Source organism: Salmo trutta, chromosome 33, assembly GCF_901001165.1.
Source record: "Salmo trutta chromosome 33, fSalTru1.1, whole genome shotgun sequence".
In the NCBI taxonomy this organism is placed as follows: domain Eukaryota; kingdom Metazoa; phylum Chordata; class Actinopteri; order Salmoniformes; family Salmonidae; genus Salmo; species Salmo trutta.
In genome coordinates, this window is record NC_042989.1 from 19,918,151 (window position 1) to 19,944,017 (window position 25,867).

The following is a 25,867-nucleotide window of genomic DNA, read 5'->3' on the forward strand; positions in this document are numbered from 1 at the left end:
ACCAACCGTAACATATCATAGTAGTTAAAGCATCCCAGATATACGTTTACTATGTTACATCTAGTCTATGAGACCAAGCTGAGTGCATACCCCTTGAAAACAAAGACAGGCAGTACACAAAAGTTATTGAGTAAACGCACTGATCTTGCTTCACTTCAAATAATAATATTGTTCTCACGGTAAATGCCAAATAAATCAATGCAGCATTGGGTGAATGCGACGGGTGGGCAGAGTTCGCATTGTAGAATGGATGGAATGGTAATACAAATTGCACACGCCCGCCCGGCGTGCCGAGGGGGCTCAATCAAGTGCACCTACAAGAGGATCTTCACTGTCCTACGTTGCGGTGAGTGACAGGACGCTTGCTGCTTAAGCAACAAGCTTAGCGCTGATAGCTAAACGTACCTACCTCTTAAATTATTTTAGCACCACTGACAAAGAAGACGAAATGGAGGTGCCGATGGATCCCTTGTTTCTTGCATGGAGCTACTTTAGAAGACGGAAGTTCCAACCATGTTCAGATATTTGTTCGAAGTTATTAGAGGACAGTCCATACGACCAGGTTAGAAATAGCTAAACTAGTATTTTAGCTCTGCTAGCCAACTCCAGGCATGAATCCAATTTAGCTAATGGTAATAGCTATCAGTAGCATGCTTGCAAAGTATTCTTAGACATTTTCTGAATCATTGCCTATTCCTCTACTGTATTGCCAGAGATACTCTGCCGTTGCTTGCTAGCTAGCTGTTGTTTTGCTAGCACGTTGTTAGCTAGCTAGCTATTGGTGGCATAAAAAACAAGAACTTGTTAGCTAGAGGGTTATCGTCATATCTGGCAAGTTTTGACCTTATTGTGACCCACTTTCGATTTGCGCTATCACTATTTAATCTCACCTTTAGTTAATCTAGCTACTCTTAACTCCAATTGTCTTGAAATGTGCTTGCTATAGCCTAGCATAATTTTTGCATCAAATCTGTCTTCACCTCTTTTCTCATAATTTCACTCACTGCTGTCTTAAAAGGAACCTGACTCCTCATCACATATTTCTGAGGTAACCTCTTCCTGCTGTGCTCCTTTTATTCTGTGTCTCTTGACATGCTCCTTCTAAACCTGGCATGTTTCGAACATGTTGAAGTACAAATAGAACGGGTAGAGAAATTAATTAAATATCACAGTAGCACATCGGTGTTGGAGTTCCCTACCTTGTAACATCAATATAAACATAATTTTCACATTGTACAATCAAATCTACTACCTTTGATCTTGGGCAGGCTGCATGGAGTCTGAAGACCCGTGCTCTGACAGAGATGGTGTACATTGATGAGGTGGAGGTGGACCAGGAGGGGATCGCTGAGATGATGCTGGATGAAATCTCCATTGCCCAGGTTGCTCGTATGTCTGAACTCTAAACTTTCCCAGAGGGACACGAGTTCTTCATGGGCAATAAAAACTCCTGAGCATGACTATAGTCATCTGCAGAATAGCCTACTGAGCCTACCAGTTCAGAAAATCAATATCAATAATATATTACTATTCTGAATCTGTTCTGGTAAAATCTCTCCAAAATGTTCTCAGCTCTTTGAGTGTCCTGTAATGAAGCTGTCTTTCAGGCCCTGGGACATCACTGAGGCGTCCTGAAACAAGCCATGGAGGTGGACCTACTCCAGCTATCAGGTATGTGACCTTTTATATTTACAACTATCTTGTATACGTTAGGTAAGTATTCCAAGCATTACCCCTACTGGAATTGTGTTATTACTGTAACAATATTTCTGACAATGAGTTGTGAGGAGCATTATGTACCCTGGAAAAGCATCAGGTTAGTTCTGAACTGAGCTTTTTTGTCCTGAATCTAGGCCCATGACCCAATCTGGACGTCCAATTACAGGGTTTGTGAGGCCCAGTACCCAGTCTGGCAGACCAGGGACAATGGAACAGGCCATTAAGACCCCGCGCACGGCACACACTGCCCGCCCTGTCACTGGTGCATCTGGGAGATTTGTCCGGCTGGGAACAGCCTCCATGTTAACCAATCCTGAGGGGCCATTTATAAATTTGTCAAGACTCAACTTGGCTAAATATGCCCAGAAGCCCAATTTATCCAAGGTAAGACTGATTTAACTAATGTACTGTAAGGAAATGAACAATGTCTCTCAAAACATACGTGTCGTAAATGTATTTATTGTGGTTATTCGCCTTCAATACGTGTTATGACTGCTCTGTTGTTTTTTTCTGCCCCCAGACCTTGTTTGAGTACATCTTCCATCATGAAAATGATGTAAAAAATGTGAGTTATAAATACAGATATACAGTATGTCTTTGGCTTTTCTTGCAGTTTTTGTTTTTAAGTTTCAGTCTAAAGCGATTTGTACCTCCCCTGTCATGTTTTGTGAACAGGCTTTAGACCTGGCTGCTCTGGCCACTGAGAATGCTCAGTTCAAAGACTGGTGGTGGAAAGTCCAGCTGGGGAAGTGCTACTACAGGTCAATTTTTAGCTGATTACTTAGATCTCAAACAACTGTTAGTATACAATGCATACTATACTACCACTACAGTTCTACTACATTGTAACTGTTTGTATTAACAGACTTGGTTTACACCGGGAATCAGAAAAACAGTTCCGATCTGCTCTCAATCATCAGGAGGTGGTGGACACATACCTCTATCTGGCCAAGGTAACAACATACAACTTACAATGTCCCTAACACTCTTTTAACACTGTAAATACTGTGTAACTACACTGTATACAGTATAGATTAATCATCACACAAGGCTTCTCTGTAGCAGATAAAACCTGGTGGTGTGTCACTCAATGACGAGTTGTTTCTATAAGTTCAAATAGGTTTATGTTTTTTATATCAACCTACTGACCTATTTGTCTTCATTAGTACACAAATGACAAAAATTGTTCTGTTATGCCACTAAAACAGGTGTATCAGCGGCTTGATCAACCTATAACTGCACTGAACCTCTTCAAGCAAGGTCTGGACCACTTCCCTGGGGAGGTTACTCTCTTAACAGGAATTGCTCGCATTCATGAGGCACGTAACATAATTCCTTTGTTGTTTGTTTGTAAAGAGTTCTCTTGCTTAAAGAAACCACAGGTTGAAATCATCATGTCAAATGTGTAACCTGAAACGAGCAGCTGATTGCCTAGGAATTTAGAGCCTAATTGTTTTGCAGCTCTAGTAGCTATTGAATTACTCTACTGTAAAATGAGAGAACAGATGCAGGTTGATCAGGAGGTCCAAAATCAGTCTTTATAGTTATCTGTGTCTCGAACAGGAGATGAATAACATCACCTCAGCCACAGAGTACTACAAAGACGTCCTGAAGCAGGACAACACTCACGTTGAGGCTATCGCCTGCATAGGCAGCAATCACTTTTACACGGACCAGCCTGAGATCGCCTTGCGCTTTTACCGGTTAGTCACACGCGCACACACACACCACCCCCTTCAAATCCCTCATCTAACTTTGATTGTGTGTGTGTGTGATTTAATAATTCTGACAATTTCAGTGGATACACATGCCTTGCATGGTTGCATTATTTCAGAGTTGTCTTTTCCCTCTAACCCTCCTTCCCTGTAGACGGCTGCTGCAGATGGGGGTATATAATTGCCAGCTATACAACAACCTGGGATTGTGCTGCTTTTATGCCCAGCAGTATGATATGACCCTATCCTCCTTCGAGAGGGCTCTGGCCCTGGTGGCCAATGATGAGGAGCAGGCTGACGTCTGGTACAACATTGGACACGTGGCCGTGGTGGGTTAGTGTTAACTTAGCACACACAGATGTTAGTTACTGCATCAAGTTACTCTATAGCACCCTCTTCTGTATGCCAACTGGTTTCTCTTGGACAGGATCCACATCTGGCTGAATGCTTGAACAAATAGCATGCTATCACTTATTCTTTGCATTTCTGTTTATGCTACTTGCATCTTATGTTTCTCTCCACAGGGAATAGGAGACCTGACTCTGGCATACCAGTGTTTTAAACTGGCCTTGGCCTTCAACAACGACCATGCTGAGGCCTATAATAACCTGGCTGTGCTGGAGCTACGCAAGGGACACATTGAGCAGGTGAATGAACTGGGGTTTTTAGATCTTCAAATATAATTTTTATCAAATGATAGTTCTGATAAGAGTATTGAGTATGAATCTGTTATAAATTATATGCTTTCTTTCCAACTGGAAGAAACTTCTTCTAAATCAAATCAAAGTTTATTTGTCACGTGCGCCGAATACAACAGGTGTAGACCTTAGAGTGAAATGCTTACTTACAGGCTCTAACCAATAGTGCAAAAAAGGTGTTAGGTGAACAATAGGTAAGTAAAGAAATAAAACAACAGTAAAAAGACAGGCTATATACAGTAGCGAGGCTATAAAAGTAGCGAGGCTACATACAGACACCGGTTAGTCAGGCTGATTGAGGTAGTATGTAGATATGGTTAAAGTGACTATGCTTATATGATGAACAGAGAGTAGCAGTAGCGTAAAAGAGGGGTTGGCGGGTGGTGGGTGGCAGGACACAATGCAGATAGCCCAGTTAGCCAATGTGCGGGAGCACTGGTTGGTCGGCCCAATTGAGGTAGTATGTACATGAATGTATAGTTAAAGTGACTATGCATATATGATAAACGGAGAGTAGCAGCAGCGTAAAAAGAGGGTTTGGGGGGCACACAATGTAAATAGTCCGGGTAGCCATTTGATTACATGTTCAGGAGTCTTATGTCTTGGGGGTAAAAACTGTTGAGAAGCCTTTTTGTCCTAGACTTGGCACTCCGGTACCGCTTGCCATGCGGTAGTAGAGAGAACAGTCTATGACTGGGGTGGCTGGGGTCTTCGACAATTTTTAGGGCCTTCCTCTGACACCGCCTGGTGTAGAGGTCCTGGATGGCAGTTAGCTAAGCCCCAGTGATGTACTGGGCCGTACGCACTACCCTCTGTAGTGGCTTGCGGTCGGAGGCCGAGCAATTCCCGTACCAGGCCGTGATGCAACCAGTCAGGATGCTCTCGATGTTGCAGCTGTAGAACCTTTTGAGGATCTTAGGACCCATGCCAAATCTTTTTAGTTTCCTGAGGGGGAATAGACTTTGTCGTGCCCTCTTCACGACTGTCTTGGTGTGTTTGGACCATTCTAGTTTGTTGTTGATGTGGACACCGAGGAACTTGAAGCTCTCAACCTGCTCCACTGCAACCCTGTCGATGAGAATGGGGGCGTGCTCGGTCCTCCTTTTCCTATAGTCCACAATCATCTCCTTAGTCTTGGATAGGTTATTATTCTGGCACCACACGGCCAGGTCTCTGACCTCCTCCCTATAGGCTGTCTCGTCGTTGTCTGTGATCAGGCCTACCACTGTTGTGTCGTCTGCAAACTTTATGATGGTGTTGGAGTCGTGCTTGGCCATGCAGTCATGGGTGAACAAGGAGTACAGGAGGGGACTGAGCACGCACCCCTGTGGAGCTCCAGTGTTGAGGATCAGTGTGGCAATGTGTTGCAACCTACCCTCACCACCTGGGGTCGGTCCGTCAGGAAGTCCAGGATCCAGTTGCAGAGGGAGGTGTTTAGTCCCAGGATCCTTAGCTTAGTGATGAGCTTTGAGGGTACTATGGTGTTGAACACTGAGCTGTAGTCAATGAATAGCATTCTCACATAAGTGTTCCTTTTGTCCAGGTGGGAAAGGACAGTGTGGAGTGCAATAGAGATTGCATCATCCGTGGATCTGTTTGGGCGGTATGCAAATTGGAGTGGGTCTAGGGTTTCGGATAATGGTGTTGATGTGAGCCATGACCAACCTTTCAAAGCAGTTCATGGCTACGGACGTGAGTGCTATGGGTCTGTAGTCATTTAGGCAGGTTGCCTTTGTGTTCTTGGGCACAGGGACTATGGTGGTCTGCTTGAAACATGTTGGTATTAGACTCAATCAGGGTCATGTTGAAAATGTCAGTGAAGACGCCTGCCAGTTGGTCAGCACCTTGAAAGCGGCAGCTCTACCCTTTAGCTCAGTGCGAATGTTGCCTGTAATCCATGGCTTCTGGTTGGGGTATGTACGTACAGTCACTGTGGGGACAACGTCCTCGATGCACATATTGATAAAGCCAGTGACTGATGTGGTGTACTCCTCAATGCCATCGGAAGAATCCCGGAACATGTTCCAGTCTGTGATAGCAAAACAGTCCTGTAGTTTAGCATCTGCTTCATCTGACCACTTTTTTATAGACCGAGTCACTGGTGCTTTGTGCTTTCATTTTTGCTTGTAAGCGGGAATCAAGAGGATAGAATTGTGGTCGGATTTACCAAATGGAGGGCAAGGGAGAGCTTTGTACGCATCTCTGTGTGTGTGGAGTACAGGTGATCTAGATTTTTTTCCCTCTGGTTGCACATTTAACATGTTGATAGAAATTTGGTAGAACTGATTTAAGTTTCCCTGCATTAAAGTCTCCGGCCACTAGGAGCGCCGCCTCTGGGTGAGTGGTTTCCTGTTTGCTTATTTCCTTATACAGCTGACTGAGTGCGGTCTTAGTGCCAGCATCTGTCTGTGGTAGTAAATAAACAGCCACGAAAAGTAAAGCTGAGAACTCTCTAGGCAAGTAGTGTGGCCTGCAATTTATCACAATATACTCTACTTCAAGCGAGCAAAATCTAGAAATTTCCTTAAATTTTGTGCACCAGCTGTTGTTTACAAATATGCACAGACCGCCCACCCCCCCTCGTCTTACCGGAGTGTGCTGTTCCATCCTGCCGGTGTAGCGTATATCCCGCTAGCTGAATATCCATGTAGTCATTCATCCACAATTCCGTGAAACATAAGATATTACAGTTTTTGATGTCCCGTTGGTAGGATATTCGTGATCGTATCTCGTCTAATTTATTGTCCAATGATTGCACGTTGGCGAGTAGTATTGACGGTAACGGCAGCTTTCCCAGTCGCCTTCGCCGGGTCCTGACCAGGCATCCGGCTCTTTGTCCTCTGTACCTGCGTCGCTTCCTCTTGCAAATAACGGGGATGTCGGCCCTGTGGGGTGTTTGGAGAATGTCTTATGCGTCGTCTTTGTTGTGGAAAAAATCTTTGTCTAATTCGAGGTGAGTGATCGCTGTCCTGATATCCAGAAGCTATTTTTTGCCGTAAGATACGGTGGCAGAAACATTATGTACAAAATAAGTTACAAATAACGCAAAAAAAAACATAGTAGCACAATTGGTTGGGCGCCCGTAAAACTGCTGCCATTTCTTCCAGCTTGCTCTTCTGAAGTATTATCCACGGTGGTTCTTTTCCATATGATACAACACATTATTTAAAGTCTTTAGTGTACTGCTAATGATGTTTTTGGTATTGAGTCTAATTCAGAATGGTTGTTTTTGTTTTGATGTCCTTTTTTTTTTTTCTTTCACAGTCCAAAGCTTTCCTCCAGACCGCTGCATCAATTGCCCCTCACATGTATGAGCCACACTTTAACTACTCCACTCTGTCAGACAAGGTAACCAGACACTTCATCTGCACTTTTATTTCAATTTCAATAAAAACACATTGCCTGGTATGCCTGGTATAAAACACTGTTTTTAGTCATGAGTGATTATATGAATTGATATGCTGTTGTCTTCTGCTGTGTCCAGATTGGAGATCTGCAGAGTAGCTACACGGCAGCCCAGAGGTCAGAGGATGCCTTCCCTGAGCATGTAGATACCCAACAGATCCTGAAACACCTGCGCCAGCACTTTGCTGTGCTGTGACCTACTGACCGACACACCTGACTTGACAGTCCAAACTTCCTGTGTGATAACTTACTTAGTTGTCGTAGAGTGCTGCTATTGAACAACAGTGACTGGCCTCATGTTCTGGTTAGACATCATCACAATCTACAGAAAAACATTCTTCTGTTAGATGATGGTATCCAGGCTAAATGATACAAAGGGCAATTTGGCTTGGGCAACTCACTGCACAGACATTATTATAAAACAGTCATTTACAACTGCCTGGCCCAATGCAGGTCTTATTAGTTGTAATTGAAGTGTTTTATTTGCAGCCAAGATTGTTTCAGCTGTTGGTTCACATACATGTGTAATAGTATTTAAGGTACTTTTAATCACCGATAGTGAATGTACATAATAATGTATGAACATGGAAGAAACACATATTTACTACAGTACATATATTTATACTGCTATATTTTTATAGTGTATTCAGATGTAAACCTGGGATGTCTTTTGGTATTAACATTACTCTTGTCATTTGTAGTCTATCTTGTTTGCAAGGAGAAAACTATAGAAAACATATTTTTTTTAAGATGCAGAACTAATTAAGTTGTTTAACTTTACAGTATGACAATTTCTTTTATCAGATAAAATGTTATGTACAACGTAGTTACATTTGATTCCAATGCTTATTATTTTGAATGTATGTATTTACTTATTCAAATTATGGAAATTATACAGTAATTTCTAAGCTTTTCTTTGATTTTATTTCACATATCCATTTCAATGGATGTGTACACAGCATCATTCCAGGACTTTATGGGATTTATTTTGGGATGGATGGCCGCACAGTCCTCCATTCCATGGTGATCATTGGGCTGTCTCATGCCAGTACCTTTTAAACCAAATTAAATGTTACTTTCACGACATTCTGGTCTTATCCAGAATGATAATGGTACAGTGGAAACATTAACCAAGTACCGCTTGACATGTTGGTCTACACAAATACATAGAAGATCATGCATGATTATACCTGTATCCAGTCCATTGACTTGTGCAGCTCTTACCCCTGAGTCAGCTCACTCCCATTAACCCATGTCCAGGTGCCCTCTGTATCCTCTTCCTCCTTCAGTCCTATCCATAACCCTTTCATGTGCATGGGTTTGGCGTTAAACTGCACTTTGTGTATCATCTTACTTATGAATGCCTGAGCAAACAAACACAACAAGCCAGGAAAGAAGCTGAATGAATCATTGATAACTATGGCTTTTGGACAATCTTTCTCTTGTACGGTGCTCTCAAACCATTACAATGTAGAGGGGCCTACTCCATGGAGTGGGGTCCTTTACAGCGTTCTACAAAGACACATTGCATAAAACTTATGAAAATGATAGAAAGTTCTTCTTCTATGCTGACCTGGTATGTACAGTTGAAGTCGGAAGTTTACATACACCTTAGCCAAATACATTTAAACTCAGTTTTTCACAGTTCCTGACACTTAATCCCAGAAAAATTACCGTTCTAAGGTCAGTTAGGATCACAACTTTATTTTAAGAATATGAAATGTCAGAATAATAGTATAGAGAATTATTTATTTCTGCTTTTATTTCTTTCATCACATTCCCAGTGGGTCAGAAGTTTACATACACTCAATTAGTATTTGGTGCATTGCCTTTAAATTGTTTAACTTGGGTCAAATGTTTCGGGTAGCCTTCCACATGCTTCCCACAATAAGTTGGGTGAATTTTGACCCATTCCTCCTGACAGAGCTGGTGTAACTGAGTCAGGTTTGTAGTCCTCCTTGCACGCATAAGTTTTATCGGTTCAGCCCACAAATTTTCTATAGGATTGAGGTCAGGGCTTTGTGATGGCCACTCCAATACCTTGACTTTGTTGTCCTTAAGCCATTTTGCCACAACTTCGGAACTATGCTTGGGGTCATTGCCTATTTGCGACCAAGCTTTAACTTCCTGACTGATGTCTTGAGATGTTGCTTCAATATATCCACATAATTTTCCATCCTCATGATGCCATCTATTTTGTGAAGTGCACCAGTCCCTCCTAGAGCAAAGCACCCCTACAACATGATGCTGCCACCCCCGTGTTCACGGTTGGGATGGTGTTTTTCGGCTTGCAAGCGTCCTTTTTTCCTCCAAACATAACGATGGTCATTATGGCCAAACAGTTCTATTTTTGTTTCATCAGACCAGAGGACATTTCTCCAAAATGTATGATCTGAGGTGCTAAATAGAATAAGTACATTAAAGTTACCAGTCTCAGAAATCGGCAATTAACTGCAACCCAGATTGCACCTCACAGAGTTCAAGTAACAGACATATCTCAACATCAACTGTTCAGAGGAGACTGCGTGAATTAGGCCTTCATGGTCGAATTGCTGCAAAGAAACTACTACTAAAGGACACAAATAATAAGAAGAGACTTGCTTGGGCCAAGAAACATGAGCAATGGACATTAGACCGGTGGAAATCTGTCCTTTGTTCTGATTTTTGGTTCCAACCGCACTTAGTGGGACTATCATTTGTTTTTCAACAGGACAATGACCCAAAACACACCTCCAGGCTGTGTAAGGGCTATTTGACAAAGAAGGAGAGTGATGGAGTGCTGCATCAGATGACCTGGCCTCCACAATCACTTGACCTCAAACCAATTGAGGCAAAGGGTGGCTACTTTGAAGAATCTAAAATATATTTTGATTTGTTTAACACTTTTTTGTTTACTACATGGTTCCATTTGTCAAGAAAATCCCTTGAATAAGTAGGTGTATCCAAACTGTTGACTGGTACTGTACTTAGAGAGAGAGAGAGAGATGCAGAAACAAGCTGTTGAACAAGGTTGGTTAAATTATGAATAATGCCAGTTTGGAACTGTACTCACTTACAATGCACAAAATATGACAATAAACGTCACGCTTCCAGATACAGCAACACTTCAACACCCCACCCCTCAACCTCTCTCTCACGCTCACCTGGTCTTTCACCTCAGTTTTAAATGATGGCCCATGTCTTACCTGCTTCTCCCAGCTAGCTACTAGAACCAGGTGAGCTCCATGACTTAAACAGTCTTTTCTCGCCTCTCCCCAGAGTTTAGCAGATCCCATCTTGGCAAACATAGGCCAGAGCTTTCCTCTGTGAAGACAATGTTTGTTAACTAGTCAATAGATCAAATCCTAAGTAGGGTGTCTCACACAAAGTTATCTCACCAAGTGAAGATATTTGGGACTGCAGTTGTGTCTTCTCCTTGCGAAGGCTCTTAATCGGCTACTGAAAGTTATCGTTGCTGGTTGTCTGTTGCTTGAATTCTATCTCTTGTTGGTGAAGGCTATTGAGCACTCTGTGTAACTTTCTCTGGGCCTACTCTTTAGAATGAATCACATTTTGTGCACTGGCAGCACCATTGAGGCCATCTCCATTTTGAAGTAGTCCATTTTCTTCTTCTACTACTTTGGTGAGTTGGCAAACAAACTGAAAGGGTGCACACTGCCACCTAGATGATAGACAAATTTCCCATTATAGTAATGTGTTGGAGGGGCTTTCAAGTGGATTTTTCCAGTCATATTTGGTAGATACTACCTTCCTACTTGGTTATGAACACAGCATAAATTTAGTGTAATGATGCATTCATAACTGAGTGGAAAGGTCCTATTTATCACATTCAGGGGTTAAAGTAGATTGAAATTCTTACGGTACTGGACACCCAAGTGCACGCACGCATTTTTTTTATACTACCAAAAATACAGGGTAGCCTACTCTGTTGACAACAAACAGATCAATAAAAACGATGTTGTCTGATCCATGTATAATTGGCCTACGAAAAGTGGAGACACAAATACAATATGAAGTCCATCACCTGGAAGAGGAAATTATTATTGTGGCATTGACCCAATGACAAAGTGAATATGGGGATATGGCCGAAGTTCTCCGCTGGTGCCCATACTGTTCCCTCAATTAAATTAATAATTTTGAAAACTAAAAGACAGATTGGAATCTTTTCATTGTCATCTCTTAGTCTTTTTATTGTAAAATCTTAGCCATTTGCTTTCCAAACAGTTTTCCCGCGATTGTGTTTTTAATATTTTGCAATATGCCCGGCTGGGTCTGTTTGCTTTTCACTGACAGTCGCAACTCAACAATCATCTATTATTTGGTATTTGCAGCTCGCATAGCCCACAGTCCCTCCGACTGTGGGCTATGCGATTTGTAAAAAATCCCGTTTTTTTTGGTTTATGAAGCTAATGATCCTCTGTGGCCAAATCATACTTTCTGGTGCAGTAGCCTATTTTTAAGGATTTTATTTATTTATCTATAGACAGGAGTAAGCCAATTAGGCTATATACTTTTGCCAATGTAATTACATTTACTTTAGGGAAAGCTTCCCTTAGCCTTATGGACACGCCGCCTATGCCTTTTAATGTGGCATAAACACAACCAGTCATTATGTTTATGTCTGATTGTCAAACAATCACTTAACAAATGCGCTCCTATAGGCCCCCCGCGCACATTCGTCCACTCACAAAGTAATATCAGCATCCAAACCCCAACAGTGCACTGATGAATGGAAAGACATATCTGTTACAAAAGACCTACGTGTATTGTAATAACATTCTATGATTGTCATTAGGCCTACTCTTGTAGCCTGAATTGATGCATCCTCTGTTGTCCACGCACTCATCTCCGCCTTGTCCGCGAGCGTCTCAGCCAAATATCTCTGCCTTGTCAAAATATAAGTGTGCTCCTCAAACCGCGACACAATTTGTTGCATATACCACCACCTGGTTTCGAGTCAATTCGCACATTTTGAATGGGCCTAGAAATGTCGTAATGTTAAATAATGGTGTAGCCTATAGATTTTTGGGCATGTTGTGATAGGCTCGATTTACCGTAACCGCGTACCCCCACTATTTATTTTGCTGGGACGCCATACAGGACCGTCCCGCCTTACTTTCACCCATTACCATATTATGAACGCAGCATAACTAACTTGAGTGTTTCCGGGTACTAGCCTATGTCAAAGAGAACATATCATATTGTCAAGAGAGTCAACTAACCGCTCTGACAATACAAATACATGTTCGCAAAGGCGGACGGCAGGCGGAAGGGGGTGAGCTCAAGCGTGAACATTCTAGCCAATGAGAGGGGAGATACGCACGTGAACGACAGAGACAACACCGATATAAAATATATTTTTATCAAAGTTACTGGATGGCACGTGCGTCCACTTATATCAGTACATTTGTAACAACCTAAACATTACGAAACTTATATTCGATCAAATAAGACTCTCGTAGTAAATTAGCAATTACATTTTTTTTTAATAAATTCGACACTCTCATAGACTTCCATTAAAAAAATCCCGACTTGGTCTGCTTATCGCTGTATTCTTGTGCGGACAGATTTTGGGCGGAGTTGAGCCTCTCGCTTCGCCTCTCCATCTTTGCCTATGCATGGACATGGAAAAGATGGACTCCTTATTGCGCTGTGGCACAGTCTAGTGTGCGGTACTGTCAGCTTCCTAAATGTAAAGTTAGTAAAGTGGGTAAACTGCAGACAGTAGACAACTTAGTAACGAGTATCAGATCAGGAGAGATGGTTATTGAAATACTGCGCATTAACGTTAACGTCCAAAGGTTTCGAAGGAGACTAGGCCAAAAGATTTCCTGGTAACTTGGTAACTGTAGCTAGCATATCAACAACACTATTGCAACTCTGTTGCACGCTATTGCTGCAGTTTAATATTCTGTGCAGCAGCCTAGCCTATTCCTAGCTGGAATTCTACTCCCCCAAATTGGATTTTAAGGAAATATATTTTACGAGTTTGTTTACGAAATTAATTTGTAAATAGTTGACGAGCTTTACATATACTCAAAATGTCACTTGAAGACTACGAAAGGCATTACGCCTCGCTATATTCAGATTCTGGGAGTGAATCTGTCGCCAGTGGGCGATCAACGTCAGTATACAGCGGCGAAGAAGAAAAGTTACATTACATTCCAATCCGTATCCTTGGAAGAGGGGCATTTGGCGAAGCAACCTTATACAGACGAACAGAGGTAAGCAGGTCAAGATCTATTTCTACAATTCTTGGAGAGATCACAGGAATATGCTAGTGTATGTCACTGCCACACACACACACACACACACTGTTTTGTTAAGACCAATTAGGCCTGTTTATTAGTGATCTACAATAGCTTCCCCTGCATGCTGTGTGAATCTCTCACCAAACATGGCAAGAAGCCTCTGAGACAGTCTACTTTAGTTTTCATACCCCAGTGGGAAATGCTTGCATGAGAGCAAGATTTATTACATTTTCAAGCCATTTGACAAAACTGCTATTATCCCCATAACTTTGCACAACTAGAGCAATGTTTAAGTCAAAGCATGGTTTGTATTTATGTGAAAACAGCAGGAAATCGACAACCTTTTGTAAAGGTTAAACCTTTTAGTTTACTTGCTGAAATAATAGTTTGTTTGATTAGAGCCTACATCATGTATAGTACATTATTAGGGATATACCCTGTTTTAGCATCTGTTATTATTATCTTATTTTTATCCTATCACATTTTCTATTAGCAGTAGCACAATAGAAAAATAAAAGGAATACAGTTCATTTTGTTTAACTTTGAGGAGGCCATTGCAGTAAAGTTGTGCTGCCTGAGGTCTCTCAGAGCGCTGTTTGTTTTAGCCTTCACAGTGAAAGTCTTTCTGATCTCGTACTGACCGTTCTCTGTCTGTTCCCTGTCTATCGATCCACAGGATAACTCTCTGGTGGTGTGGAAGGAGGTGGACTTGAACTGCCTCTCAGATAAAGAGCGTAAGGATGTCACAAATGAGATCAGCATCCTCTCCATCCTACAGCACAACAACATCATAGCCTACTTCAACCATTTCATGGACAAGGACACTCTGCTCATTGAGCTTGAATACTGCAATGGTGAGATATGGCAGCATCTTATCACTTGGAGTTAGTGTATTTGTATGAAATACTTTTGGGATATTAAAGATGTATTATTAAGTGTCTTTATTCAACATAATACTTTGTGTGATAGGATAAGGATATTGATATTGGCTCAACTGAAATATGATTGCTCCAATTGTCTGGCATTTACAGTAACAATAGAAAAAAACAACTGTCTTTTCAATTTCAGGAGGAAATCTTTATGATAAAATCAACCAACAGAAGGGGAAACTCTTCACTGAGGAGGTATGAAAATGAAACCCAACATGTTGTAAGAATGTATTGTACCTAAGGACACATAATGGCTCTGACTTGGCCCTAGTTAGGAACAATGGTGAACATTTAACTCAATCTTTTCCCCACCAGTTTTTAATATCTTAAACATCTTAAATACTCCCAGGTTGTCATATGGTACCTGTACCAAGTCGCCTCTGCAGTGGCTCACATTCATAAGGCTGGTATCCTGCACCGGTAAATACCAGGGTTGTGTCCGGGCTTTACTCGTTTATTGTGCTACAATATGCTTTGATTATGTGTATTGTATGTAAGCTGGGTTGGTTATTAATACAACAGTTCTCATTGTTTGATCTGGTCACTATTTTATTTTCTGACCTATTTTATTCTTCTCCTGAAGGGATATCAAGACGCTGAATATCTTCCTAACTAAAACCAACCTTATTAAGTTGGGTGATTACGGGCTGGCTAAGAAGCTTGACTCACAGTTTGCCATGGCTGAGACTGTAAGTTACATTGAAGTATTAACCTGGAAAGCTGCGCTTTTCTGGTCTGTTTTACGTTAACCAAGCAGATCTCAGTTACATAGAGCTGCAGAAAACGAACTCACAGCCATTATAGTTACTACAGAGCGTATTACAGAGCTATTACAGAGTGTATGCTGATCAAATTCAGTTAACAGATTTGGTGGGCAGACTGAGCACTCAACCAAATCAAGTCCTGAGAGCAGTGTGGCTGTTCTGTCCCTTTGTGGGCATGGTCTACATGTCTCTCCCTGAGTGTACCGAAGCCTGCTGTATCTGTAGACAGCTTCATCCATGGACGTTCACTCTGCCACAGGGACATGACTTCTGTGTGATGGAGGCAGTCGTCAGAATTGGCAGCAGCGAGTGTGCATCTAATTGTCTGTTGTGACCTTGAGCAGTGCCATTATTTTCTGACGACGGCCCATATGGATAGCTAGAGCATGTGTCATAGAGTATATTATGAGGCTGCGCATGTCTGCTGCTTTGAATATAAATTGCTTTCGTTACAATACCCTTTTAGAATCCATGGTTTTTCATACCCATAGTTTTGTCATTCTTTGATTAGGACTCACTCAAGATATTTTTATTTGCAAGTGTTTTGTGCATATTCACATTTAATTTTGTGTAAGGTATAGATAACATCTAAGTTACTTTTTTGTGCATTTTCCTGTATAAATCTAGTGTGTAGGAACACCATACTACATGTCTCCTGAACTGTGTCAAGGCGTGAAGTACAACTTCAAATCAGACATCTGGGCTATGGGCTGTGTCATTTTTGAAGTCTTAACTCTGACTAGAACATTTGATGCTACGGTATGTGCCCTGCTTATTCTTTACCCCCATTGTCTAATGCTATTATCATTTGTTCTAATGTTAAATACATGGCATTGACTGATTATGCTCTGTTGATGTCACTTTAATGCATTTCCAGTTGTCTGTTGCTGCTTGTGTCCATGTAGAATCCGCTGAACCTGTGTGTGAAGATAGTGCAGGGAAACTGGACCATGGAGGTCAACTCTGATGTGTATTCCTCGGCGCTGATCAAGCTGGTGTACGAATGCTTAGATCAGGTGAGGAACCCGTCAGCAATGTGTACAGTATACTGTCATTTCAGTCTTTCATGGCTGTCATCGTCAGTGCGATAGAATTTAGCATCAGCCAAAGCATACACTGTATGTAGGAAATCAGTTGATGTAAGATATTACCACACATTTTCTACATGCAGAAAGATGTGTGATGGATGGTAATGTAATGTAAGATACATTGATTTGCAGGATCCAGAAAAGAGACCCACGGCTGAGGAAATTCTGGACCAGCCAATCATCTCCTGCTGCAAGCAGTGAGTCTGGTGAACTGGGGAGAGAATCTGGTGGGACGCCTGAAAGATTGAGAAGATGGTGTGATTGTTCAAATAGGTGTAGAGACATCTTCAAAAATGCTGTTTTCATTGTGTAAACAACCTCTTTTTGTTTCAGGGAGCTTGAGGACAGAGTTGCCTTGCTGAACTCAGCAATGAAAAAACCAAAGTATGTTGAACACATTCTCACCTAATCATGTAAATGTGGTATTTGTAAGATGATTTTGTTTAATTAAGTTATTTTGTGACTTGTCTATAGGTTGAGCACAGTGACTGAGAGCCCTGTTGCTGTAGTGACAACACGCTCTAGGGAGGTGTATTTCTGGGGAGGGGGGAAGTTCACACCCCAGAAACTGGATGCCTTTAAAGGAGGCAGTGGTGCCCAGCATGTTTGTGCAGGGGAGACCCACTTTGCTGTGGTTACCGTGGAGAAAGAGCTGTACACTTGGGCTGTGAGTACCATGCTGTTCCTTTAAGTCCAAGGCAGAAAATACATTACAACAACTTTAAAGTTGTTTTTGTTGATTAAACATGTGCTCTTTGATGTCCTGCTTCCATTTTAGAGTGTCCAAGGTGGGGCCAAGATGGTGGGCCAGCTGGGCCATGGAGACCAGGCCTCGTACCGGCAGCCACGCAAGGTGGAGAGGCTCCAGGGAAAGGCCATCCGTCAGGTCGCGTGTGGAGCAGATTTCACCGCCTGTGTCACTGGTGAGTTGTGTGTCTGAGTGAAACAATTCAGACAGCAATTTGCAACCCTGTGCTATACAATACGATTTGGTCTTGTTTGAGGACATGCTGTTGATGTGTTTGGTTTCAGATGAGGACCAGATGTACATGTTTGGTTCTGACTACTACGGCTGTATTGGAGTGGAGAACGAGCAGGGCATGGAGGTGCTAGAGCCCGTGCTGTTGGACTTCTTTGAGGAGCGACCTGTCAGGCAGGTGTCCTGTGGGGACAACCATGTGGTTGTGCTGACCCACAGTGGAGATATCTACTCCTGGGGCTGTGGAGAGCATGGTATGTACCAGAGCGTTGATACTGAGCGACAAGGTAGTACTGCATGTCTACCACCATGCCTCTCTCAAGCTCCATATCCTATCCGTTGTCCCCCCTTATCTTGGCCAGTAGATGGCGCTATGATGATGTGGAACATAATTCATTTCAGTTATTTTCCTCAGGGCGTCTTGGCCTGGACTGTGAGGATGACTTTAACTCACCCATGCAAGTAAGATCCTGCCCTTTCTTTTTCAGCAGAGAGCTTGAACACATATCCTGTAAATATGCTTATGGAGAAAGGGGCAATGACGTCTCAATTTTATTGTCGAGACAAATGAATGGAAATGTGTTTGAGTCCACCATTTAAATCAGTAGGCAGCATAATGTTGTGTATTGTCTGGCATTCACAGGTGGAGATCCCCAAAGGAGCCATTATCTCATCTGTGTCCTGTGGCCTTGACGGAACCTTTTTCTTGACAGAGTCTGGCAAAGTCCTGGCCTGTGGGAACAACGATCTGAACAAGCTGGGTCTGAACCTGGGAGTCTCTGGCCTCAAAAACCTTCCTGGAGAGGTACAGCACCACATTCCTCATCCCAAGATCCACTCACAGGCTCTTCTCATTCCTTTAAAATAAGGAATAACACCAGTAATGGTGAAGAATTTAAGTTTTCCTCCTTTTCCAATGTCAGGCCTACCAGGGGATACCATACACCACCACACTCACTCTGGTCAAGCAGCTGGCCAGGTATAAGATCCAAGTCATTTCAGCTGGGAAGACTCACACAGCTGCCATTGACGGTACAGCGACCAGACTCTCCTGTCTCTTTCTTTGAGCCCCCAATTATTATATATTTTTAAACATTTTAGTCATTTAGCTGACGCTCTTATCCAGAGCGACTTACAGTTAGTGCATTCATCTTCAGATAGCTAGGTGGGAAGTATATTGATTTTTATATCAAAACATGGTTCTGACTGAACTCTGACATTGCAGAACGTGGGCGGCTGATGACCTTTGGGTGCAACAAGTACGGTCAGCTGGGTGTAAAGGACTTCAAGAAGCACCAGGGTGTCCAGCTGCTGTTGGGGTCTTTCGGGGGGAAGGTGGTCAGCAAAGTGTCTTGTGGAGATGGCTTCACCATCGCAGCCACGAAGGGTCAGAAACACAACTAAACTTGAACATTCTCTGTTGCAGCATGTTGTTGTCATATACTGTTGACTGTGTACAGTGCATTGACTTTTTCCACATTTTGTTACTTTACAGCCTTATTCTAAAATGGATCAAATAGTTTTTCCCCTCATCAATCTACACACAATACTCCATAATGACAAAGACATTTTGACAAATGTATACAAATAATGTAAGTATTCAGACCCACAATCTTGTCTCGGAGCTCTGCGGACAATTCCTTCGACCTCATGTCTTGGTTTTCGCTCTGACATGCACTGTCAACTGTGGGACCTTATATAGACAGGTGTGTACATTTTCAACTCATGTCCAATCAATTGAATTTACCACAGATGGACTCCAATCAAGTTGTAGAAACATCACAAGGATGATCAATGGGAACAGGATGCACCTGAGCTCAATTTTCGAGTCTCATAGCAAAGGGTCTAAATACTTATGTAAATAAGGTATCTGTTTTTTCTTTTTAATACATTTGAAAAAATGTCTAAAAACCTGTTTTTGCGTTGTCATTTTGGGGTATTGTGTGTAGATTGATTTGAAAAAAAAATACTTTTATCCATTTTAGAATAAGGCTGTAACAAAATGTGGAAAAAGTCAAGTGGTCTGAATACTTTCCGAATGCACATAATTTCCTTGCTTTATTCTGTTAGCTGGGAGTCCTCTGACCGACATGAGTAGGACTCAAAATGATGGAGAATACTGGTTGCACCTCAGGAACAGGATTCCTGTTTCAGGTGCTGGAAGGATATTGGCTAATTATCTGTGGACCAATAGATTATTTCTCTCTGATCCTTTCAGACAATCAGATCTTTGCCTGGGGAAACGCAGGAAACGGACGCCTGGGAATGCCCGCTGACAAGGGCTTTGGCTCGGAGGTTTGCCCTGCTTTACCACGACCCATTTTCGGCTCCCTCCACCATGTACCAGACCTCTCCTGTCGCGGCTGGCACACCATTCTCATCATGGGTTAGCCACTAGCCACTTACTTCTGTTCTAACACCAGCTAATCATTTGTTGAAAAATACTGTTGAGATTGATTGATTCTGTTCTCTGTTTCAGAAAAGGTTCTCAACTCTAAAACTATACGCTCAAACAGCAGTGGACTTTCAATTGGCTGTGGTAAGTAAGATGGCCATGGTCTCTCTGGTTACATTATCATTACATTCACAATCTGAACATGTACAAAGTTTGATACCAGTGTGGTAATGTACTGACCATGTGGTGTGTCCTGGTGTTTGTCGGTGCACACTAAGGGCTAGGCCAAGCCTCTACCACAACTGTGGATCTGGAGAGTGAGCCAGGCTCAGAGACAGGGCTGCGTGAAGGGGGCCTGGGGGGCACTAAGGAGGCTGACACAGACGAGCGACGCATCGAGACCTCCATGATGTCTTTAACCAACCAGACCGGCGACAGCTCCTGCCCCTTCTGGCTGCGCAAGGTTTGGAATCAAAACCACAAAGCATAATGAAAGCCAAAACAGAGAGGGTTATGGCCACTGAATGTTGTTTGTGTCCCTCCCTGTCCATCCTCCCTAACAGGAACTACAGGATGCAGAGTTCATCCCGATGCCAGAGGATTTCAGAGGCTCCATGCCTGGCCCAGTGGCTCCTTCTTTCCCCGAGAGCATCACACTGCCTTACGAGGAGCTGCAGGAGCTGAAGGCTGCAGCCGCTGCTGCCGCCACTGAGAAAGAGCTCCCGGTAATGACCACCGCATGTCTGGATCCTCGATACTTGACTACATCCCCATGCCAATGCCTCAACCTAACCAAGTGTTGTTTCTTTAGACTGCTCGTATGGGCTGTGACAGGGTCAACGGGTTTGAGGAGGCAGGAGCCTGTAAGAAAGGGGAGGCGCCAACTTGCTGCAGAGGAAGCAGTGAGGTAGCACAGGTATGTGCAAGATAAGCCCTTACACACATTGTAACAGCCCAAGACTGCACCAGACAGTAGTCTGTGAACATATCGCAACAACTACAGAGAAACACAGAACAAACACGAGCAGCTGCGATATGTTCACAGACTACTGTCTGGTGCAGTCTTGTGCTGTTACAGTTGCTATTTTCTTTTACAGTTGCGAGAGACAGTCAATCGTCAAGAGGCAACCATCCAGTTGTTACAGAAGCAGGTAAGCGTTACTCACTACAGACTGTCTAGCACCTGTGAGCAAAGTTGTGTAGTAACACCGACTCGAGTCCCTATTCTGTAAAACCGCTCAACTCCATTGCTATGCAGACAGATACGTGTTATCAAGTGTTGTTCTCTATGATAACAGTTCAGTGATCAGCTCAAAGAGAACGAGAGACTCTGGACAGCAATCAACCGTCTGACCCTGCGAGAGGCAGGAACTGAAAATAACTGCAACCACCAATCCGGTCACAGGCCTGTGGAGGGACAGGGAGGAGCCTCCAATCATGACGGGGACAGATCTGATGGGGCAAATCCGTGAGAAAAAATCCTGAATCTGTGCTATACTATGCAATGAGTGGGGGTGGCTCTGTGCAGTTAAGTCCATCCAAACAGGTCCTGTAGATGGAGTGGCTAGGCCATATTGAGAAGAGGAATATGTTAGGAAGCCAGTTCCATTGGTGAACGGCAGGGAGAAGTAGGTTTAAGAAATTACAAAAGGGATGAATAGTCTGAGAGTCAATTGTGTTCTCCTTAACTAGGAACAGCTAGCTGATTAATGGATGCCCACTGACCTCATCCACTTGCAAGAGAGGTCTCGCTTCTTTTCACATTGCGTTACATCATATTTCTTCGATATAATCCAATCTGCATGATAACGTTGTATAAATATACATGAGAGATACCCCGTATGAACACTTCCATGTTGTAAGCTATAATTAAGTGATGGTGACAGGAAAAGGCCTACAGAAACTGATCTGCAGTGATCTGGACACAGACAGATTGACATCTTGGCTTCATTCAACATTAAGCAACCAACTTCTTGCAGTGTTATGTAGGCTAATGTGAAATATGAGTAAATACTTTGGTAGTAATGATGATGTTGTCACTGACTGACCACTGTCAACTGAGGTCTAGGATTGCGTTTTGTCCCACATTTTAATTGATGATCACAAGTGGGCACAGCTTACTGTAGAGAGAAGATCGTTTTGGTGTTCTTCCATTGTTTTTGATATATATATCCTCCTGTTTTATCTTGCAGTTATTTCTTGTGGTTATTAAAACCAATGTGAATTTAAAGTACTGCTTTTTTTGCTCATTCCTCTGGAAAGCCCTGAGCCCTATTTTTGATAACCTACCAATGTTCTTCATATGTGATGCTGTTCTTAACAAAATACTAAATACTAACTAAAAGGCATATCAAATAGAGCCTAAGAAAGCTATACCAGATATAGTATATTTTATATTAAATTTACCAAAGATGTGTTTAGTTTTAACATTTAAGTATTTACAATGTTGTGTCTTTCATGAACAGCTTGCTATACTGTATCTGCAAAAATGGCATGTGAAATGTGAGGTTCACTTTTCAAACTACTGATTCATTATATACAATCACTTGTCTTTTTATTGCCTTAAGATGATAACCTTGAATTTGTTTGAACTAGTATTTAAAGTGGAGGAAATAAACCATCAAATTGCAATCTTCCTTCTGTAATACTTAATGTCATGAGAACAGTTCAAGTCGTAGAATTTGAGAAAAGCTTGTTTTCGTAAACTTCATGGTAATACTGTGTTTTTTTCTATTACATTTTTCCTGTTTTTGAGTATTCATTTAATCATTATTTTTACACTATTTGTGAAAAGTGTAATATTCAGATTTGGTGTATTTCTTTACTCTGGGTGGTGTGTGTGTGTAAGTTTTTAAGTGTCCTTTACCAACGGCTTATAAGCTTGCAACTCTTTTGGTTAGTGTGCAGTTAATTGATACAGTACAACACTGGTGGAAGTTTCTTTGTCCATGCAAGATAAAAAGATGTCCCTATTCCCTAGTGCTTTTGCATACTCTTTAAACCAAAGATTGTGTTGTGATGAATTGTGCACAAAATATAAAACAAAATGTGCCTTTAGAATAGGATATGCATTTTATACATTTTGTTTGATGTTGATATTATGCCTATACTGTGTTTATTTTTGCAATCCATTTTGCCAATGGCTTATCTGACCCTATGCAATTGAGTGGGTGTAAGATGTTACAGTTGTCTGACTTTCCACCATTCACAGAGGAACCTTTGTTTTATGCTTCATGTAAAAATAAAACACACAAACCATTTTGGTCTAATGAATTCAATGTTGAACCAAACACTGCAGACAAAGCAAAAAAAAAACGTTTTTTATTCATTTAATTTGAACCCTTTTGCATACTGTCATTAATTTTGTTAGGCAGTGTCAGACACTGTATTTCTAGTATTTACAATTAGGCATGACATTTAAATAGTTACAAGTTTACTGTAGTTCCCCCCACTTTCAAAGGCAGTGTGAAAAATAATGAATGCAAACTAAAAACATGGGGCGCAACTTGGGATGGGGGGAAAATGTCGTCGTCCCCACATTCTGAAGTTGCATTTTTGTCCCCCCCAGTGTTAGCATTGGAATGTGATACAGGACCATGCGGACGCCTCTGAGCGGTCGGATAGGCTGTTTGGAGTGTTTGTCCGACTGGATAAACAAAATATACACACATATATATATATATATATATATATATATATATATATATATACTGCTAAAAAAAATAAAGGGAACACTTAAACATCACATCCTAGATCTGAATGAAATAAATAATCTTATTAAATACTTTTTTATTTACATAGTTGAATGTGCTGACAACAAAATCACACAAAAATAATCAATGGAAATCCAATTTATCAACTCATGGAGGTCTGGATTTGGAGTCACACTGAAAATTAAAGTGGAAACCACACTACAGGCTGATCCAACTTTGATGTAATGTCCTTAAAACAAGTCAAAATGAGGCTCAGGAGTGTGTGGCCTCCACGTGCCTGTATGACCTCCCTACAACGCCTGGGCATGCTCCTGATGAGGTGGCGGATGGTCTCCTGAGGGATCTCCTCCCAGACCTGGACTAAAGCATCCGCCAACTCCTGGACAGTCTGTGGTGCAACGTGGCGTTGGTGGATGGAGCGAGACATGATGTCCCAGATGTGCTAATTGGATTCAGGTCTGGGGAACGGGCGGGCCAGTCCATAGCATCAATGCTTTCCTCTTGCAGGAACTGCTGACACACTCCAGCCACATGAGGTCTAGCATTGTTTGCATTAGGAGGAACCCAGGGCCAACCGCACCAGCATATGGTCTCACAAGGGGTCTGAGGATCTCATCTCGGTACCTAATGGCAGTCAGGCTACCTCTGGCGAGCACATGGAGGGCTGTGCGCCCCCCCAAAGAAATGCCACCCCACACCATGACTGACCCACCGCCAAACCGGTCATGCTGGAGGATGTTGCAGGCAGCAGAACGTTCTCCACGGCGTCTCCAGACTCTGTCACGTCTATCACATGTGCTCAGTGTGAACCTGCTTTCATCTGTGAAGAGCACAGGGCGCCAGTGGTGAATTTGCCAATCTTGGTGTTCTCTGGCAAATGCCAAACGTCCTGCACGGTGTTGGGCTGTAAGCACAACCTCCACCTGTGGACGTCGAGCCCTCATACCACCCTCATGGAGTCTGTTTCTGACCATTTGAGCAGACACATGCACATTTGTGGCCTGCTGGAGGTCATTTTGCAGGGCTCTGGCAGTGCTCCTCCTGCTCCTCCTTGCACAAAGGCGGAGGTAGCGGTCCTGCTGCTGGGTTGTTGCCCTCCTACGGCCTCCTCCACGTCTCCTGATGTACTGGCCTGTCTCCTGGTAGCGCCTCCATGCTCTGGACACTACGCTGACAGACACAGCAAACCTTCTTGCCACAGCTCGCATTGATGTGCCATCCTGGATGAGCTGCACTACCTGAGCCACTTGTGTGGGTTGTAGACTCTGTCTCATGCTACCACTAGAGTGAAGCACCGCCAGCATTCAAAAGTGACCAAAACATCCGCCAGGAAGCATAGGAACTGAGAAGTGGTCTGTTACACTGTGTTGTTTAAGTGTTCCCTTTATTTTTTTGAGCAGTGTATATATATATATATATATATATAATAATAATAATTATGCCCCCCCACTTCTAAAACGAAAAGTTGCGCCCCTGCTAAAAACTACTCCAAAAGCCAAAATTCTTGATGTTCTTTCAAACAAACATGTTATTTTGCTCTATGAAAATGTATTTAGTTTTGCATGCTTTTTATAAACATAAAAAATATGAAGCATTGCAAATGATTTGGCTTTTGTTAGTGGCAGAGGGCGGTGAGTTGCTTTTGCCAGCTGCGGTGGCGGGAGGTGGAGGGTGGCTCTTGATGTTCTTCTGACACTTGGGGATATGTTGCTCTGCTGGACCTGGGGCAAACTGGCAAGCACAGTGAGGGCAGGTCAAGTGTTCATCATTGTCTTGGATAGGTGGTTGGCCCTGCACAGCACCTGTTGCTGGAACATGGACATGGCACAGATTGCGAATGAATGCCTCATTTATGCCTCCAGTTGTTCTTCTTTAGCTGTAAATCAAGGCCAAAACCATATTTACCAGAGGTGCATGTATAAGAAATTAGAAAAATACCATTATTTCTTCAGTAAGATAAATACGTTTTGGGAAAACTCCAGATAGGTAGGCCGGTCGAATCTAGCTTTCTGGTCGGCTGGACCTACCTACCAAGCAGATAGCTAGGTCCAGCTGGCCGGTTAGACAGCTAGGTGCGTCTGGCTGGCCAGCCAGATACCTGGGTCCTAGCTATCTGGCCGGAATTTGGCCCCCATAAGAGTATAGTTGAAAATCCCTGTCATAGCCTTTCTAAGGATAGCCTTTCCACTCCCTATTTAATATTGCTCTTGA

General features: G+C 42.6%; 2 protein-coding genes across 3 annotated transcripts; both read left to right on the forward strand.

Annotated features, from left to right (window-relative positions):
* The first annotated feature begins 324 nt into the window (after positions 1–324).
* Positions 325–8,623, forward strand: LOC115172605 (tetratricopeptide repeat protein 8). Of its 2 annotated transcripts, XM_029730211.1 has the most exons (13): positions 325–562; positions 1,269–1,389; positions 1,608–1,671; positions 1,854–2,103; positions 2,240–2,284; positions 2,395–2,480; positions 2,585–2,672; positions 2,928–3,038; positions 3,283–3,422; positions 3,589–3,763; positions 3,959–4,081; positions 7,397–7,480; positions 7,617–8,623. In XM_029730211.1, exons 1-13 carry the CDS (start codon positions 449–451, stop codon positions 7,731–7,733), a joined length of 1,518 nt encoding a protein of 505 aa, XP_029586071.1. In that variant the 5' UTR covers positions 325–448; the 3' UTR covers positions 7,734–8,623. The 2 variants fall into 2 exon arrangements, with proteins under 2 accessions (XP_029586071.1, XP_029586072.1); XM_029730212.1 differs by lacking the exon at positions 325–562 and having other exon boundaries at positions 573–1,389; positions 1,886–2,103.
* A 4,509-nt stretch (positions 8,624–13,132) lies between these two features.
* On the forward strand, positions 13,133–23,202 carry nek9 (NIMA related kinase 9). The gene is made up of 23 exons (XM_029730213.1): positions 13,133–13,761; positions 14,465–14,642; positions 14,857–14,912; positions 15,067–15,137; positions 15,301–15,406; positions 16,109–16,240; positions 16,387–16,497; positions 16,702–16,766; positions 16,903–16,953; positions 17,044–17,236; positions 17,348–17,492; positions 17,602–17,802; positions 17,964–18,010; positions 18,192–18,353; positions 18,472–18,580; positions 18,774–18,935; positions 19,767–19,934; positions 20,028–20,087; positions 20,222–20,406; positions 20,507–20,668; positions 20,755–20,859; positions 21,041–21,094; positions 21,242–23,202. The coding sequence occupies exons 1-23, from the start codon at positions 13,579–13,581 to the stop codon at positions 21,413–21,415; spliced, it is 2,880 nt and encodes a 959-aa protein (XP_029586073.1). The 5' UTR covers positions 13,133–13,578; the 3' UTR covers positions 21,416–23,202.
* Positions 23,203–25,867: the final 2,665 nt, after the last annotated feature.